This window comes from Rattus norvegicus, chromosome 19, assembly GCF_021556685.1.
Source record: "Rattus norvegicus strain SHRSP/BbbUtx chromosome 19, alternate assembly SHRSP_T2T, whole genome shotgun sequence".
In the NCBI taxonomy this organism is placed as follows: domain Eukaryota; kingdom Metazoa; phylum Chordata; class Mammalia; order Rodentia; family Muridae; genus Rattus; species Rattus norvegicus.
The window spans coordinates 42,491,051-42,510,105 of NC_141552.1; the positions used below are offsets into that span (position 1 = coordinate 42,491,051).

General features: G+C 42.7%; 1 protein-coding gene across 2 annotated transcripts in view; it reads right to left on the bottom strand.

Annotated features, from left to right (window-relative positions):
• Positions 1-19,055, bottom strand: part of Frem3 (FRAS1 related extracellular matrix 3) — a 58,344-nt gene that overhangs the window by 22,964 nt on the left and 16,325 nt on the right. For both annotated transcript variants that reach the window (XM_087594529.1, NM_001191699.1), the window contains 3 exon segments: positions 14,594-14,740; positions 9,491-9,721; positions 9,161-9,286 (listed from right to left, as the gene is read on the bottom strand). In XM_087594529.1, the coding sequence (XP_087450655.1) occupies positions 9,161-9,286; positions 9,491-9,721; positions 14,594-14,740 (504 nt within the window).

Sequence of the window (19,055 nt, forward strand, 5' to 3'; positions counted from 1 at the left end):
GAAGATCTTAACTATAAAAAATCATCACTGCCAAAACAAAGATGAATTTTTAAAATAACAGTGGAAGTGAAGTGTTAAGATGCTGGGAAAAGACAGATAGTCACCCTAGAGCTGATACACAGGCCTTAGTCCACCACAATGGACACACAGACCTTCTGAAGGATCTGCTTTCAGAGAAGAGAAGTCCTCTGAGATGCAGGGCTTCACATCTATACTCTGAAAACAAACCTGCAAACAAGTACATTGACAGCACAGGAAGATGTCAGGAGTGGGGCAAGTCTTCTTTCATCCGGATGTTTAGAACTCACTCAGTACTTACCCACCTCTATCTACCTCTTATCAAGGCACAGATGGAAAAAAAAGCCAATCAGAGAAGTGGGGCCAGGTGGCAGATGCCATCCAGGAAATGCTGTAGTGGACAAGTGAGCTCACTGGAGATGGCCCACCATTTTGCTCATTTGCAATGGGTACACTGTGGTGAGGCACAGCCGGAGAGACTTTGTCCCAGGATTGCTCTTGCTGCTGCTGTGCTTTCTCATGTTTGTCACTGCCGTACTCCTCATTGATTTGGCGTAGTGTGAGTGGACACTGGGAGACTTTTACTGCCTATAGCCTAGTGTGATTACTTCCTGGGTAATAGCCCACTTCATTGGACAAATTTCCTGCAGATCAACATGAAGATGAACTTTCATGAATTAATGCTGTTTAGATGAATTAATGACTGACTTTATAAAATTCCTGATTTGATTCAAATCATTTTAGGAAGAAAGTTAAAAGAGATGGTTTTAGTTGTTTTGCCAGAAAGATGTAATAAATTTAGAATCAAGAATAGAATGAGCACTCTCCTCACAGAATAGTGAGTAAAGCCTGCATTATTAGGAATACAATGAGCTTTTATAAATTGCACTAAGAAGAGAAATAGACTTGGGACAGGGATTTGTGGTCAAGTAAAAACATTCATTCTAGGTTAGGTCCAAGGTTGAAGGCACAGATGAGCACTATGGTAAAGCAAGGCCATGCGAAACTGTTGCTGTGAACTTATAATAAGCTTAGAGAAATGAAACATGCTTTGATTATGGACATTCTTCTGTTAATCCCCCTTTTGTGTAATATTTCATCTGTGAGGATTTTATAAAGAACTTTTGTCTAAGAAGGTAAAAAGACTAAGAGAAGAAATAAAGTGTGGCTGTTGGGGCTCTGCTCCATCTACCAAATATGTGTGTTTTATGTGTATGTATGTGTATGTGCAGTATGCATATATGTCTGTCTGTCTATATATACGTACATACATATGTATGTAGGTATATGTGTATGTATACAAGTATGCATCTGTACTTGTAAAATTGATGAAACTGGTGGTCAGGCCTGGCCAAGTGTGTGTGTGTGTGTGTATGCATGATTTTCTATACTTTTCTTTCTCACTGACCTCTTAAGAGCTAAAAGAGTTCAGAGTTTCTTGCTGATCCCAGATAATTGAGTTTTGTTCCATCAGCAGCATTGACCCCATAAATTGCCTGCTGTTATCAATGGGGATCCTCATAGGCTGCGATTAGCATTGACTTCAATTGCCAACAACATGTGCACTCCCTTTCTCAGTTACCTAGATGTTGGGTTGCCCCTGACAGCCAGGTCCATTATGTTCTAGCATCTTGTTCAACTGGATAAAGTCAATCATTGATAACTTATGACACACTCAGTTACCTAGATGTTGGGTTGCCCCTGACAGCCAGGTCTATTATATTCTAGCATCTTGTTCAACTGGATAAAGTCAATCATTGATAACTTATGACACACTCAGTTTCAGACTGACCGAAACCACAGGGTGACTCAACATTATTCCTGCTCCTCTGGGTTTATGGTCTGCTTTTAATTGACTGTTTTTTCCAAAAAGAGTAGTTTCCTAACAAGAAAGTGACCAATAAATAAGAAAAGATAGATGATATCTACTTTGTGAACAATATTGGGCCAAGAACTATCTAATTAGCAAGTTTTTATATCATTAACACCAAAACATTTTACTGAAGAGCAATAAATGTTAGTTGGGATCACTGTATCTCCCACGGGACATTTGTTAATGTCTGGTGACATTTTGACATTACATCTGGAGCTGGTGGATGCTCCTGGATTCTAACATCTAGAGGCCAAGGATGTTTACAAAATATCTTACAAACAAGAAATTCTCCTTTGACCCTGAGGACCGAGGATTTGACAGTCTACATATCGTTTATCTTGAGCTATTCACAATCAAGCATAATGACAAGGCACTTGAGATGTATTTTAAAGGTTTTCGTGTTTTTGTGTTTGGCTGTCTATTCAGAGATGGACAATCTTGTGGCCTCTCAAGGTAATAGGGAGATGGCTCAGTGTACCCAGCTCTTCCTTTGCAAGCAAGAGGACTTGAGTTGAACCCCCAGTGATCATGCAAAATGATAAGCATGACTTTGCAAGCCTTTAACCCCAGTCCTTGGGGGACAGAGGTCGGTGGATCCTAAGTGCTCACTGGACAGTCAGCCTTGCTGAAAGGTGAGCTTCAGGTTCAGTGAGAGACCAGGAAACACATGGTAAAGGACAGCACCTGATGGCTGGCTTCTGCATGCATTTGCATGATAGACACCTACACATTTGAATACATGAAACATATGAATACAAACATATATACCTATACACAAAAAAAGTTCTATCTTGAAAACACCAGATACAACCAGATGCACACAGAATTTTTAATAACTCTAAGTTTAACTTAGTTTTACTCTTAAAATAAAAAAAACTAAACCTTTGCTATTATCACGAGTGTGTGTGCGTAATATGTACTGTGTGTGGTCACAGCATGTGTGGAGGTCAGAAAACTTTTGGAGTTAGTTCTTTCCTTTTGGGTTCTGGGGTTCAAACTCAGATGGTCAGGCTTGAGTGGCAAGAGATTTTGCCCACTGAGACTCCTCCTTTCCAGCCCTGGGTTTATTCCTTTTTGGGTTTTGAAGGGCAAAAAGAAAATTAGGTGGGCAGAAGCACTCCATGAAGAATGGTCCTCCCTCTCCTCCTCATCTTTCTCCTCCTCTTACTCCTTCCCTTTTTCCTCCTCTTCTTTTTCGAATCTGCTCATTTTGTTTTCCCAAGACAGGGTTTCTCTGTAGCCATTGTTATCCTGGAAATAACCCTGTAGACCAGGTTGGCCTCAAACTCACAGATATCCAACTGCCTCTCCCTCTCCAGTGCTGGGATTAAAGACATGAGCCACCACTACCCAGTGAAGTCCTTCTTTTTTGCTAGCCAATTACAGAGGCATGCACTCAATTCCAAAGAGCCCAGCATGTCTATGAAACCAATAACCATTCAAAGAGGGACCCACAAGGAGCACACAGAGCACAGAAAGTGCAGAGCAGCCTGGGACAGGATCCTTCTGCACCTAGATGCGTCTCCACCTGCATCCTAGAGCTAAGGTTGTCCCACATCCCTCAGCATCCAACTCCCACCAGAAGAGAGCTGGTCTACCAGGAGTGCTCTCACTCCTAAGATCACAGGCTCACAGGCCCACAGGAGGAACAAGTTCCAGTCAGAGACAGCAAGACCAACTAACATCAAAGATAACCAGATGGCAAGAGGCAAGGGCAAGAGCCTAAGCAACAGAAACCAATGCTACTCGGCATCATCAGAACCCAGTTCTCCCACCACAGCAAGTCCTGGATACCCCAACACGCTAGAAAAGCAAGATTTGGATTTAAAATCGCAACTCATGATGGTGATAGAAGACTTTAAGAAGGACATAAATAACTCTCTTAAAGAGATACAAGACCGTACAGGTAAACAGGTAGACGCCCTTAGAGAGGAAACACAAAAATCCCGTAACGAAGTGCAGGAAAAGACAACCAAACAGGGGAAGGAACTGGACAAACCATCCAGGATCTAAGAGTGGAAACAGAAACAGTAAAGAAAGCACGAAAGGAGACAACCCTGGAGATAGAAAACCTAGGAAAGAGATCAGGAGTCATAGATGCAAGAATCACCAACAGAATACAAGAGATAGAAGAGAGAATCTCAGGGGCAGAAGATACCACAGAAAACATTGACATAACGGTCAAAAAATACAAATGCAAAACACTCCTAACCCCCCAAATCCTGGAAATCCAGGACACAACGAGAAGACCAAACCTAAGGATAATAGGTATAGAAGAGAATGAAGACTCCTATCTTAAAGGGCCAGTAAATATCTTAAACAAAATTATGGAAGGAAACTTCCCTAATTTAAAGAAAGAGATGCCTATAAACATACAAGAAACATACAGAACTCTGAATAGATTTGACCAGAAAAGAAATTCCTCCCATCACATAATAGTCAAAACACCAAATGCACAAACAAAGGATATTAAAAGCAGTAAAGGAAAAAGATCAAGTGACATATAAAGGCAGACCTATCAGAATTACACCAGACTTCTCACCAGAGACTATGAAAGCAAGAAGATCCTGGACAGATGTCATACAGACCCTAAGAGAACACAAATGCCAGCCCAGGCTACTATGTCCAGCAAAACTCTCAATTCCCGTAGATGGAGAAACCAAGATATTCCATAACAAAACCAAATTTACACAATATCTTTCTACGAATCCAGCCCTACACAGGATAATAGATGGAAAACTCCAACACAAGGAGGGAAACTACACCCTAGAGAAAGCAAGAAAATTAATCTTGCAACAAACCAAAAAGAAGATACTCACACAAACATAATTCCACCTCTAACAACAAAAATAACAGGAAGCAACAGTCACTTTTCCTTAATATCTCTTGACATCAATGGACTCAATCACCCAATAAAAAGTCGTACACTAACAGACTGGATACATAAACAGGATCCAGCATTTTGCTGCATACAGGAAATGCACCTCAGTGACAAAGACAGACAATACCTCAGAGTAAAAGGCTGGGAAAATTTTTTCAAATCAAATGGGCCCAAGAAACAAGTGGGAGTAGCCATTCTAATATCGAATAAAAGTGACTTTCAACCAAAAGTTATCAAAAAAGATAAGGAAGGACCAAAGGAAAAATCTAACTAAGATAAACTCTCAATTCTGAACATCTATGCTCCAAATGCAAGGGCACCCACATTCATAAAAGAAACTTTACTAAAGCTCAAAGCACATATTGTACCACACACAATAATAATAGGACACTTCACTACCCCACTCTCATCACTGGAACGATTATGGAAACAGAAACTAAACAGAGACACAGTGAAACTAACAGAAGTTATGAACAAAATGGATTTAACAGATAGTTATAGAACATTTCGTCCTAAAACAAACAAAATACCTTCTTCTCAGCACCTCATGGTACTTTCTCCGAAATTGACCATATAATTTGGTCACAAAATAGGCCTCAACAATACAAGAAAATCGAAATAATCCCACACATCCTATCAGATCACCATGGACTAAGGTTGGTTTTCAATAAAGACAAAAATGCCAGAAACCCCACATAAACATGGAAGCGGAACGAATCTCTTCTCAATGAAAACTTGGTCAAGGAAGAAATAAAGAAATTGAAGACTTTTTAGAATTTAATGAAAATGAAGGCACAACATACCCAAACTTATGGGACACAATGAAAGCAGTGCTAAGAGGAAAAGGCTCTGAGTGCCTCCAAAAAGAAACTAGAGAGAGAACACAGTCGCCTTAAAGCTCTAGAACAAAAAGAAGTAAATATACCCAAGAGGAATAGAAGGCAGGAAGTAAATGCAGGGCTGAAATCAACCAAGTAGAAACAAAAAGAACTGTACAAAGAATCAACAAAACCAGGAGCTGGTTCTTTGAGAAAATCAACAAGATAGATAAACCCTTAACCAGATTAACCAGAGAGCACAGAGACAGAATCCAAATTAACAAAATCAGAAATGAAAAGGGAGACATAACAACAGAAACTGAAGAAATTTTTAAAAACCATCAGATCCTACAACAAAAACCTATACTCAATAAAACTGGAAAGTCTGGATGAAATGTACAAGTTTCTAGGACAGGTACTAAAGTTTAATCAGTATCAGATAAACCATCTAAACAGTTCCATATCCCCTAAAGAAATAGAAGCAGTCATTAAATTCTCCCAACCAACAAAAGCCCAGGACTAAATGGGTTTAGTGCAGAATACTATTAGACCTTCAAAGAAGACCTAATACCAATACTCTTTTTAAAAAAATATTTATTTATTTTACGTAGCTGTCAGACATATGAGAAGGGGGCATCAATCCCATTACAGATGGTTGTGAGCCACCATGTGGTTGCTGGGAATTGAACTCAGGGCCTGTGTAAGAGCAGTCTGTGCTCTTAACTGCTGAGCCATCTCTCCAGCCCACCAATACTCTTCAAACTATTCCACAATGTAGAAACAGAAAGAATGTTACCCAATTTGTTTTTTGAAGCCACAATTATGCTTATACCTAAACCATACAAAGACCCTACAAAGAAAAGAGAACTTCAGACCAATTTCCCTTATGAATATCGATGCAAAACTACTCAAAAAAGTTCTTGTAAACTGAATCCAAGAACGAATTAAAATGATCATTCGCCAGGGATGCAGGGGTGGTTCAATATATGGAAATCTGTCAACATGATCCACTATACAAACAAACGCAAAGAAGAAAACCACATGATCATCTCATTCAATGCTGAGAAATTACTTGACAAAATTCAACACCCCTTCATGATAAAAGTCTTGGAAAGATCATGAATTCAAGGCTAATGCCTAAACATAGTAAAAGCAATATTCAGCAAACCAGTAGCCCACATCAAACTAAATGGAGAGAAGCTTGAAGCAATCCCATTAAAATGAAGGACTAGACAAGGCTGCCCGCTCTCTCCCTACTATAGTACTTGAATTCCTAGCCAGAGCAATAGACAGCAAAAACAGGTCAAAGGGATACAAATTGGAAAGGATGAAGTAAAAAATATCACTATTTGAAGATGATATGATAGTATACTTAAGTGACCCCAAAATTCCACCAGAGACATACTAAACTTGATAAATAACTTCATAAAGTGGCTGGCTATAAAATTAGCTCAAACAAATCAGTAGCCTTCCTCTATTCAAAGGATAAACAGGATGAGAAAGAAATTAAGGAAATGATATACTTCCCAATAGTATAAATAATATAAAATAATTATATAAATACCTTGGCGTGACTCTAACCAAGCAAGTGAAAGATCTGTAATGACAAGAACTTCAAGTCTCTGAAGAAAGAAATTGAAGAAAATCTCAGAAGATGGAGAGACCTCCCATGTTCAGGGATTGGCAGGATTAATATAGTAAAAATGATCATCTTGCCAAAAGCAATCTACAGATTCAATGCAATGTCCTTCAGAATTCCAAGTCAATTTGCAAATTCATTTAGAATAACAAAAAACTCAGGATAGCCCAAAATTATTCGCAACAATAAAAGAACTTCTGGGGGGAATCACCATCCCTGATCTCAAGCTGTATTACAGAGCAATAGTGATAAAAACTATGGGATTGCTACAGAGACAGGAAGATAGACCAGTGGAATAGAATTGAAGACCTAGAAATGAACCCACATAACTACGGTCACTTGATCTTTGACAAAGGAGCTAAAACCATCCAGTGGAAAAAAAGACCATAATGGCCCAGGGAAATGGAGGGTGAAGGAGAGCTTTATCTCCAATACCTCAGATGAGACTGTCAGGAGTTGGTTCCGGTCCCACTCCCCTGGTGCCACAAACTTGGCCGCCCCATCATCAATCGTAGCAAGAATTTATTACTCTGACAGTTATCAGACTTCCCTCCTTGTTTGACCTTATAAGATTCCCCCTCCCCTCCAACAGTCCCTGAATATCCAGATGAAGCATCTTCCAACATCCTTTTCCTGGCCAATGGTACACAGCCACACAAACCTTGTCCTAGAGACCCTGGCCACCTCTCCAGGGGCATAAATGCCCCCTTTCTCCCCAGTATGCCCCAGACTCACCGCTGACAGATCCTACCCGCACCCACCCATGCCCACTAAGCTTCTACCAGTCCAGCCTGGTGTGCAACCGGCTTGGCTACCCTGAGGGGGAGAAGCAAACACCAGCTGGCATTTGATATCATTTTCTGACCTCCATATGCCCATGGGTGCATATAATCTCTCTCTCTCTCTCTCTCTCTCTCTCTCTCTCTCTCTCTCTCTCTCTCACACACACACACACACACACACACACGTTCATGAACCCCCATACGTAAATAAATACCTACCACACCCCCAACTCCCAGAACACCGGGAGCCCAGATAGCTCAGGAAGCTGAGTCCCAGATCTGCAGTAATCAGGACAAATGGTGAGGACTTGAAACAGAAAGCTCAGTTTCCATACCTTTTAATCCCTTCTCATTTAGGAACAACCATGGTCTCCTAGCCAATCACATAGGACACCCCTTACCTCTCTCAGCCAATCACACAGGACAGCCCTTATCTCAGCTCCAGCTTCCCCACACCCTCATCTGGAGTTAAGCCACACCTGACATCTTCCTCCTCTTCCCACCGCTCAGTTTTCCTGTCCTCCCTGCCTCCGAAACTCTGCCAAATGCCTGAGGCAGACTTCCTTGCTCTAGCCAGAACTAAACAAAAGCCTTTTCTTATTTCCACGTGGATGGTAGGTATTCAATGAACCTAAGGGGTAAGATGTAGGAGAGTTAAATCTTTCTCCCTATACATTTGGAGAAGCCACAAAGAATGGAACCATATCTAGAGGCCAGCGAACTCCAGATCTCTAGGTCGGAGGCTACGTACAGTTTTAAGACTGAATGGAAGAAGAAAGAGAGAGTAGGGTATTTCACAGTGTTGCTTTGAGGACATACAGCCTGATAAAGGTCTTGTGCCTGGCTTATATTTCCCATCAGTTAGTACCAACTCTTTTCAAACGTAGCTAAACACTGAGAGCAGGCGTTCTTGTTCAGTGTCGAGTACATTTATCTCTGCTTGAGCGAGACTAGCTAGCTGGAAGCACTCGGGGAAACCTGAGCAGAGTCTGGCAAGGAGGGAAACTGCAACTAGCTGCTGGAGGCTGAGCCTGGTGACCGGATACCCTGCCCTCCGCCTCTCCCACACCCAGAATCCCCGCAACCATTCTGAGAGTCCTATTGCCATGTGCACCCCTCCCCCCTTCGGATCCCCACGGAGTCTCAGACCTGGACGAGTAGAGCAGATGACTGTGAGCTCCTGGCTAATGTCTCCAGATCTTCTTACAGGGACCAGAAACTCCCCAACAGCCTCTGCCAGTTTGTACTCTGCCTCCGGAATGTAAACTGTTGATTCTAGAAAAGACGAGAAGACATTTCAGCAGGAGTAAAATACCAGGTCCGTGGTATTTTATCACACCTACTCAGAAGCGTGCAGCCATTGGCTCCTATGTTTGCAACAACTAACTGTGCCGCTTATGAGAAGGACAGGAAGTATTTGTTAAGTAAGAAGCAGGAGAATTGAGTTCAGGAGATCCCCTCTCCCGTCCCCCTTCATACCATCTTCAGGATCTACAATTTCAACCGTTGCCATCTCTGGAAACTCCAGTGCAGCCATGTCAGGTTCAGAGAGAACGATCTGGAACGTTTCTGAGGTCTCATACTTGGTGTCGGGTATAAGTCCCACGTTCCATGTGGCTGTAGACTGGCCCGGATTGAACTGGACCCGTGTAGGAGCCTTTCCTTTAAAATCCTTATTTTCTTCGGCAGTGTCTCCTTTGGTTCCAATGCCTAAAGAAAAACCAGAAAACTCAACATAATTCTCAGAGTCTGAAGGAATATTCTTCCCTTCAACATGTTTCTATTGTTGACAAACACAGATAACATAGTTGTTGCTTCTGTTTAGTATCTGGAGAAGATATTTGTGGACACTGTTCCCAGCTACAAGAGTGAGCAGAAGTGAACTGAATCAGGAGGAAAGCAGGAAGGAAGAGAGGGAGGGAGGGAGGGAGGGAGGGAGGGAGGGAGGGAGGGAGGGAGGGAAGAAGGGAGGGAGGACAAGGTGTAGCTTGGTGCTGGAGCAACAGCTAAGTGTGGGCCAGGCCTCTTGAGTTCCACTGCAAAAAGACGATCTGTTGGGAAGCATGGAGGAGGAAGGACAAAAGAAGGATCCCTGTGGGTGGATTTATCTTGTTTGTTTGTTTGTTTTAGCATATATTAACCCATGACCTCTGATTGGTCAAATCCTGAGAGTTCGAAGATGAGTGAGAACTTCCTGCCCCCAGAAAGTTCTCTGTTTAAATAAAACAGAGTGGAACATGAGTCCTGTGGAGGCTTGGGTTGCTTTTCATTGAGGAGTGCTGGAGCTTGGCACACAAAATGTCCTCAATAAATATCACTGAGAGAATGACTATATTATGACAATTCAATTTCTGCTATTCTGAGTATCTTATTCTATCTATCTATCTATCTATCTATCTATCTATCTATCTATCTATCTATCTATCTATCTATCTATCTGCCTGCCTGTCTGACTATCTGTGTGTCTGTCTATATCTATCTTCTATTATCTATCTGTCTATGTATGTATGTATGTATGTATGTATGTATGTATGTATGTATCTATCTATCTATCTATCTATCTATCTATCTATCTATCTATCTATCTATCTATCTATCTTTGAGACAGTGTCTTACATAGTTCTGACTGTCCTCCAACTCTCTATGTAACTGAATATGAGTTTGAACGTCTGACCCTCTTGCCTCCATCTCCCAAGTTCTGGCATTATAGGCATGGTTTTATTAGTGCTGTGGATCCCAGCCAGAGCTTCCCACGTGTTAGACAGTTGTCCTTCCAACTGAGCCTCCCCCACATCTGCTTATTGACTTTTGATTGTGATCATTGTAAAAATTGATAATTTCCGGACAGTTAGGTCCCTGATAATTAAAATGGAGAGGTGGCGACTGACTGGAGTTCTTCTGGGAAGTAGGAATTAGTGACTTATGAAAGAAACTCATCAACAGCAATAAAAGCAACAACTGAAAAATATGTAAAATAGCCAGAGTCAGACACAGCAGTCAAGACGCATTGACGAGCCAGAGTGGAACAGGGAGCTGGACTTGGCACTTTTGTTTCTTTCTTCTTGTAGACCATGTGGTCTGCTGCTAGACTCTGTCTGAGTGGTCTTGGGGAGCCAGGAGGGCTTCCAGGAGTGGCAGATTGAGGCACGTTAGAGGTTCCCTTAAGGCAACAAAAGGTGGCTGTAACAGTCATGTCTTAGGGTTCCTGCCAGGGTAGGCCTCTTCTGTGAGTCAGAGGATGGCAAGCGCCGTAAGGATGTTGGTTTAGGTGCAAGGAAAGGCCTCCTGAGTATCTGTCTCACACAGCCAAGTGCTTCTACACACACACACACACACACACACACACACACACACACACACACATTACTTTAAAGCTGGAGTATGGAAATACTTCCTGACATATTAATTCAAACTCATAAGGAGGTCTTGGGTGACAAATTGCAGAAACAAAGTCCTACAAGAGAAAGGAGGCTTATTTCAGCTGAAGGGCTTGGCAGCCATCCCAACCATGTGGTGATGAAAGGACCTAAGGTATGGGTGAGGCTTCCCTGACCTAAGAGGAGCCTGTTCCTAAAACCTCCTGCATAGCTCCTTTCCTTGACTAGCTACTTTTCCCTGCATCATGCTTCCTACCTGCCCTACCCCGCCTTCGCTGGTTTTGTATGTTGGTTGGATTCTAAGCCTGTCTGGAAGGCTCCTAATGATCATTTGTAAAATGAACAACAACCACAAAAATGGCTTCATGTAGTGGTGCATGTCTTTGATCCCAGCACTTGGAGGCAGAGGCAGAAGGATCTCTGTGTGTTTGAGACCAGCCTGACCTACGTAATTAGTTCTAGGATAGCCAGGGCTACACTGTGAGATCCTATCTTGAAACTGGCAATGTAGGAAAAAGAGATGAAAACAATGTACCCTTGTTTGATTCCTTGAGAGATTATACATAAAAAGACAAAAATGACTTCCGAAGGATCTGGTAGCTAACAGTGCTGGGAAAATGTAGTGGGTTCTTAGGACAATTATTATTAATGATGACAACTGGATCCTCTATGTCAGCCCTGCCTATGTGTTTACTCCAAAGAGCTATGTTTTGCTGGTAGGTGTTTGTAAAGTGTAGAAAATTTGACACTGCACATATCCTTAAGCAAGTTATAGTCTCAGCACTGGGTTAAAAAAATTATACACAATCAAGCAATTAAATTTAAAACAGCAATTAAATAGAAAACAGCACTTCAGAAGGATAGCTAGAACTAATGCATTAATATATGACCATATATTATTCTTTTTTTAAAACATTTATTTATTTATTATGTATACGTCATACAGCTTTCTGCCTGCATGTATGCTTGCAGGCCAGAAGAGGGCACCAGACCTGATTATAGATGGTTGTGAGCCACCATGTGTTTGCTGGGAATTGAACTCAGGACCTCTGGAAGAGCAGACAGTGCTCTTAGCCTCTGAGCCATCTCTCCAGCCCCGACCATATATTATTCTACATGCAAAGGCAATTTTAAAAGAAGGTCATTGCAGCTTTCTTCATAGTAGACAGAAACTGGAAAAAAACTGAGATGTATCCCAACCAAAGAATGTACAAAGAAAACCTCCATTTACACGATGGAGTATGGCTCAGTCTTTTTTTTTTTTCTTTTAAAGGACATTGTGAAATTTGTAGGCAAATGGATGGAACTAGGAAAGATCATCCTGAGTCAGGTAACCCAGACCAAGAAAGACCAATGTGAAATGTACACATTTGTAAGTGGACATTGGCTGCCAAGCAAATGATACTCATGCTACAATTCACAGACCTAGAGAAATTAGGTAAAGAGGAGGGCTCTGGGGGATACATGAGTCTCCCCAGGAAGGAGAAATAGAATAGATTTTACTGATGGACTGGGGGTGGGTGGGGCCAGGATTGAAGGTATCAGGTGGGGTGGGATGGGGATAAAAGGGTGAAAGGAGAGAGTTCAGGGAGACAGCTGGAATTGGGGGGCATTTGGGAGGCAGTGTGGAAACCTAGTGCAGTGGAAACCTTCTGGACTCTATGAGGTGACCCTAGTAAGGAGGTCTAGTCATGGAGGACACCGAGTCTGAACTGGCCTATTTTTTGAAGGCAGGCAAAACTTCCAGTGGTGGCACTGGGTCATAGTCACTTGAGTTGTTGGCTGAGGAGTTCATTTGGAGATCTCCAAACAACCCGGGCTGGTGCTGGGACAGAAAGTCCCTCTCTGAAAACTGACAGCACACCCCCATTGCGGAGGTTAACATCCACACTGCTCGTTGAATGTAGAGAGGTCATCTGGTGCCTGCATGGACCCTTTGCTCCTATCTTCTAGTCTCTTTGGTGAAGGGAGGTAGTCACAGGCTACTGAAAGAGAAACCCAGACACCAACCTAGCAGCAAAACCCTGGACCTACAATCTGTCCTGCCTGCAAGACGTGCTGGGGCAATGGTGGTGAAGAAGTTGTGGGAATGGCCAACCAATGTTTGGTTTAACTTGAGGCCCACACCATAAGAGGGAGCCCATGCCATACACTGACGGGTTAGCTAGCAATTGGAGACTGGGAAGCCCAGAGATCTAGGGCAGAACCAAACATGGCTGGGAGAAATCAATTAAATGACTCCCAATAATTAGATGATTTCTACTGATGTTCTGCTATAATCACAAATCGGTGCCTTGTCTAGTTCTCATCTGAGAGGCTTTTTTCGGCAGCAGATGGGAGCGAGTGCAGAGACCCACAGTCAGACATTATTCCGAGAGTCTTTATCGGGCCCCTCCCTTGGAGATCAGGGAACCCCGTGGAAGTTGGGGCAAAACGACTGTAGGAGCCAGAGAGGATAGAGGACACCAGGAGAGCATGGCTCACTGAATCAATTAAGCAGGTCTCACATGGGCTCACAGAGACTGAAGCAGCAAGCACAGGGCCTGCGTGGGTCTGCGCCAGGTTTTCTGTGTATATGTTATGGCTGTTAGGTGGGCGTTTTTGCGGGACTCCCGACAGTGGAAGCAGATGTGTCCCTGACTTTTTCGCCTGTTCTAGAGACTCTTTTCCTCTTACTGGGTTATCTTGTCCAGCCTCAACGTGAGGGCTTTAGCCTTGTCTTACTGTATCTTGTTTTGTCCTCTTCGGTTGTTGTCTTTTGGAGATCTACTCTTTTCTGAAGAAATAGAGGGAGAATGGATCTGAGGGTATGGGAAGGTTGGGGGGAACTGGGAGTAGTGGAGGGAGAGGAAACTGTGATTAGGATGTATTCTATGAGAGGAGAAATATATTTTCAATAGAGAAAAAGTTGGGCGAGCTGAGGATTGTGGGATGGCTAGGAAATGTCTCAATTTTCCTGGAGCTATTTGAATTATAGAAAAAGGAAAACAATATAATCTGTTAGAACAAGCAAACCACACAGAGAAAACAATCACGGCATATCAGCTGTAGCCTATCCTGTAGTGCACACAACACGGTTTTCCTGTAGCATTTGTAGGTGTTTCCATCAATCCAGCCATTGACTGTCCTCTTGCCTGCTCTCCTGTGGCTGTCCGAAGCTCATACTCCATGTTTCCATGCTGACAGCCAATCCCAAGCTACTTACTAATGACAGATGTGCCTCCAAGGTATCCCCTGCGTGTGAGGGTCACTTCGAAGAATGGGGAGTCTTCATCCACAATGTAGTACTCTTTTTCCAAAGAAATCCAAGCCCACTTCAGATGGAAAGGTTGATTTCTTAACTGGCTTCCTCCTGTAATTGTGAGGGATAAAGAAGACCTGAGTAGAAGTGATGAAGGGCCTTATATATTGTTCTATTCTTTGTAGAGAGGAAAGGTTCCCTGTTTTCTAGAGGAAACATAAAGCCTTAGGGGAAGAATACTACAGATCGTTGGTCACAAATTAGATACTCAATTCATGTCAGCTATTTTCACCAGGGTTTTTATTTATTTAGTCTTAATTTTCATTTGTGTGTGTGTGCATGGTATATGTGATATGTGTATGTCTGTTGTATATGTATGTGTGTATGTGTGTGCAATGTGTGTGTATGCATGTGTGTCTGTAGTGTATGTATATATGTAGGTATGTGTGGTGCATGTGTGTGTGGTGTGTGTTTATGTGAGTATATGGTGTGTGTGAGTGTATCATGTGTGGTACGTGTTTTGTGTGTGTGTGTTGTGTTGTGATGCATGTATGTGTATTTGTGTGTGTGCTTGGGTATGCACGTGTAGGTGAAGGTGCCAGTGGGTGCCAGAAGAAATCAAAACATGTAGAGTTGTAGGCTGTTGTGAGCTTCTCGACTGTCATTGTAATTGTAACTCACAAAACAGGAGAGACCCTACTCTTGCAAGTGGTCCTTTGACCGGCTCACATGTGCTAGGAATGCACTTCAGTGGTACAGAGTAGAAAACGAAGGCAAAGACTTTTAGCTTAAAAACAGATTATAGGGGCTGGAAGATGGCACAGGGGTAAAGAGGACTCAGGATCAACTCCCAGCACCCACATGGCACTCCACAGCTCTCTGTAACCCTAGTCCCAGGGGATCCCACACCCTCCCATAGATACACACTGGCAAAACACCAATACACATAAAATTAAAATAAGTAGAAAATTTACAAACAGGGATTACAAACAAGCAGAGAAAAACTTGAAACTACTCTGACTCCTTAATAGGCAAAATTAAATACCAAATGATAAATTAGCAGCTGCTGTCAAATGTTTAGGACTTTGAATGGGGTGGGGTAGGCATTGTTGACTAGGGTATTAAGATGTTTAATAATTTACACTCAATGTCACATATTTAGGTGTTTGCTGCTGTTGTTTGTTTTGCTTTGCTTTTCAGGATAACATTTCTCTGTGTAGTCTTGGCTGTCCTGGTCTCTGTAGACCAGGCTGGCCCTCAAATTCAGAGATCCACCTCGTTCTTCCTCTGGAATGCTGGGTGGGATTAATGGTATGTGACAACACTGCCCAGTATATATTTATGTTTTCTGAGAGTCTATCACATGTTCAAATAATTTCAATTGTCAACAGCACTTCAAGCCTGCAGCTCGCATCATACTATAACAGTATGTGTTTGAACTCGTTGGCAGTCTTTTATCACGACTTTGGGAATATAACCTAGAGCTAACAGCTGTCGCATAGTGAATATCATTTAGAAAACACTACACATCCCTCATGGGGATGCATTCCTGTGAATTATGGTTTTATAGTCACAGTTACCTGGCCCAAGATTAAAAACGTAACAGTGCCCCCCCCCATCTATAAAGTTAAGCAAAAGGAAGAAATCTGAGATAGACAAGTTTGCAAATTAAGGAAAGATAATCCACATTGCACGTCCTTTGGGCTCCATTTGCTCTCCGCAGTCTTTCCCCAAAGTATGCCTTGTTGGATGAGTTACATCACCTTTTCTCCCAGACAGGATGCTCTTCCTGGGAGCTGTCATTTCTCAGGCTTTGGTTTAATTCATATTTATTCAATTATTACATGGTTCAGCCCGATTCTCCCCTGTCAGTGCTTTAGGGTACTGGGAGGAGAGGAGACCTCCTCACTGGCACCACAGAGCCCGGCATTCTACTCCTGAGAGCTGGCAGACTTATTCCTGTGCCGTTGCATGTTAAGGTTTTCAGAAAAGAAGCAAAAAACTAAGACTAAAGGCTGTCAAAGGCTCGAGATCTCGGTAACTGCTTCTCTAGTAGTAGTGACCCAAGCTGCAGCCCTGGCCGTCCTGGAACTCACAGAGATCCATCTGCCTCTGCCTCTGCAGTGTTGGGATCACAGACCACCATGGCTGCCCTACGTTTTACATAGATGAACCTGGCACATGACCTTGGTGATAAGACTGGAGTCTCAGCAATGTCACTAACTAGAGTCGGCTCTGCAGGGGACTCGCTTCTCGGGACCTCAGTGTCGTGCACCTCATAGGGAGGAAGAGGGATTAAACCTTTTCTGAACTCATTTTCAGGCATCCTCAACATTTTTGTGTCCCATCTCAGTATGTGACACTGTCATTAGCATTTAGAAAAACATTAATTTATGCCCTATTTAGACAATTTATATCACTTAGGGTCAACCCAAGGGAACGTGACAAGGGGAGTGTGAGCTTTACGTTCTCTGGTGGTCCAAGCCTGAGTCGGGAGAGTGAGCTTTCTGGAAGGGAAAGGAACTGTCTGAATTGTGCAGTCCTTTTCCTGACCGCACAGTGTTATTGTGTCTTTCCACTCTCACCGTCTCCTGTGAAAACCCAACTTGTAACAAGCTGGAGTAAGGATGCCAGGAATGGGAGAGCTTGACATTTGGCAAACTAAGTCGCTGTGGTTCTGTGACCAGGTCATAGAGTTAGTAAACAAACTAAAAGCTATGTACAGCCTATCATGGTGTTTGTTCTTTTGTGACACCTCTTACCCCACTTACTGTCTCTGCAGAGAAATGTGCACTTTGTCACATTCACTGTGCAGGGACATAGCCTTGAAAATGTGTGCACTGGGTTAGTGACAATGCTCCCCAGGTCATGGCTCATCTGCTACATGCCACCGTGGTGGCCCCCTCACAACACGCAGATGTCCCCATGTTGATCCCGTTCTTGTTATGGAGCTGATTGCAGGTTCGTGTTGGCGCACAAGCCAGGTCACTGGTGATAAATAGGGCCCCAATGAGTACCTTATGGTGGCTGATGCCTCCTGGAAAACTCTCGTGCAAGTGGATGAAAGTGTAGCGCGGTCACCTCTAATAATGTAACCTCAGTTTGGAGAGGAGAAGGAGAGAAAAGCCATTTCCTTTGTGTAAGCTGGGCACGGAGGTCAGCTGCATGGCACAGGTATCCACATGTCAGGGAGGGAAACTTTAGGGAAAAAGTATAGTAGCCTCAAGTGCCAGGAAAAGGTGCTTAGGTCTGAGCAGCACCCAAAAGAAAAGACAGAAGAGAAGACGTGGGAAATTTTCCACATTTCTGACTCAGGGGTCAGGACTCAGGCAAACACCATTCGGCTCAGCTTGGAATTGTGTGGTGAGGGTGGGGACTGTGGGAAGGAAGGTGTATTACCATTGGCTGATCATTCCTCCCCTCTCTTCTGCATAATGTAAGGTGATTGTGCCTCCCTAAGGTCCCATAGCCAGGCCATTGACCCTGTTCACCTGGAAAGCTGGGACTCCATCTCCACATGAGCCAGATTTCCCATTACATTGACCAGAAGGAGGTTTCCCTCTGTTGAGGCCTGCCTCACCCCGACTCCCGCAGCACAGCTGTGGTAGCCATTTCAGTCCATGCTTGCCAGTGATTTCATATTCCTACTCTAATATGCCTGCCAGTCATTGACACAGAGAAAGAACTTGACTCAGAGCAAGGTCATGCTGATCACAGGTATCCTGTTAAGTTCTGTATGTTAATCTTACCAAATTCCGCAAAGCTTTACATAGGTCACATCAATTCAAGGTCAATATGAACTGTCAAGTCTCAAACGGCTTGAGTCAGAGCTGGCCACTAGACAGTACTTCCTACACCTGCTCATTGTGATTTTTGTATAAGCTGACAGACAGAGCAAGACATTCGGGGTCGTAGTTCAGCCCTGAAATTCCAAGCTATGATCCTGATCAATCAGTCTTAGGGTGTGTGTTCAATAAATTATTCCTGTCTGACTGAAATCACTGTGTAGTTTGTGGGGTGACCCCTGGACCCCAACACCTTAACGGGCAACAGAATCATTTATAGTATTTCTTGCTGGGAAAAGGGTTTCTTTCCATTAATCATTTGTTAATTATGTGATTTTTTCTCACCAAGATTTTCTTAGGTTCCTAGACACTTAGGCTGGCTTTCTGTTGTCATCTTTGGAAATTCATGATTGAAAAATTAACTTTAAGTTGATTAAATTTAAAATTAAATTTATTAACTAAGTTAAATTTTATTTAAATTAGATTTAATTAGTTAAGTTAATCTGTAGTGACAAATGAGGGCATGTCTTGCTTTATAAAGGTGGAGCTGGACAGTGCCATGCTTGATTCTTTCCTTGTTGAAAAGGTGCCACTCTCTGATTCATCTTTGCTTGGGTTTCTGAGCTCATTAAATTATTAAA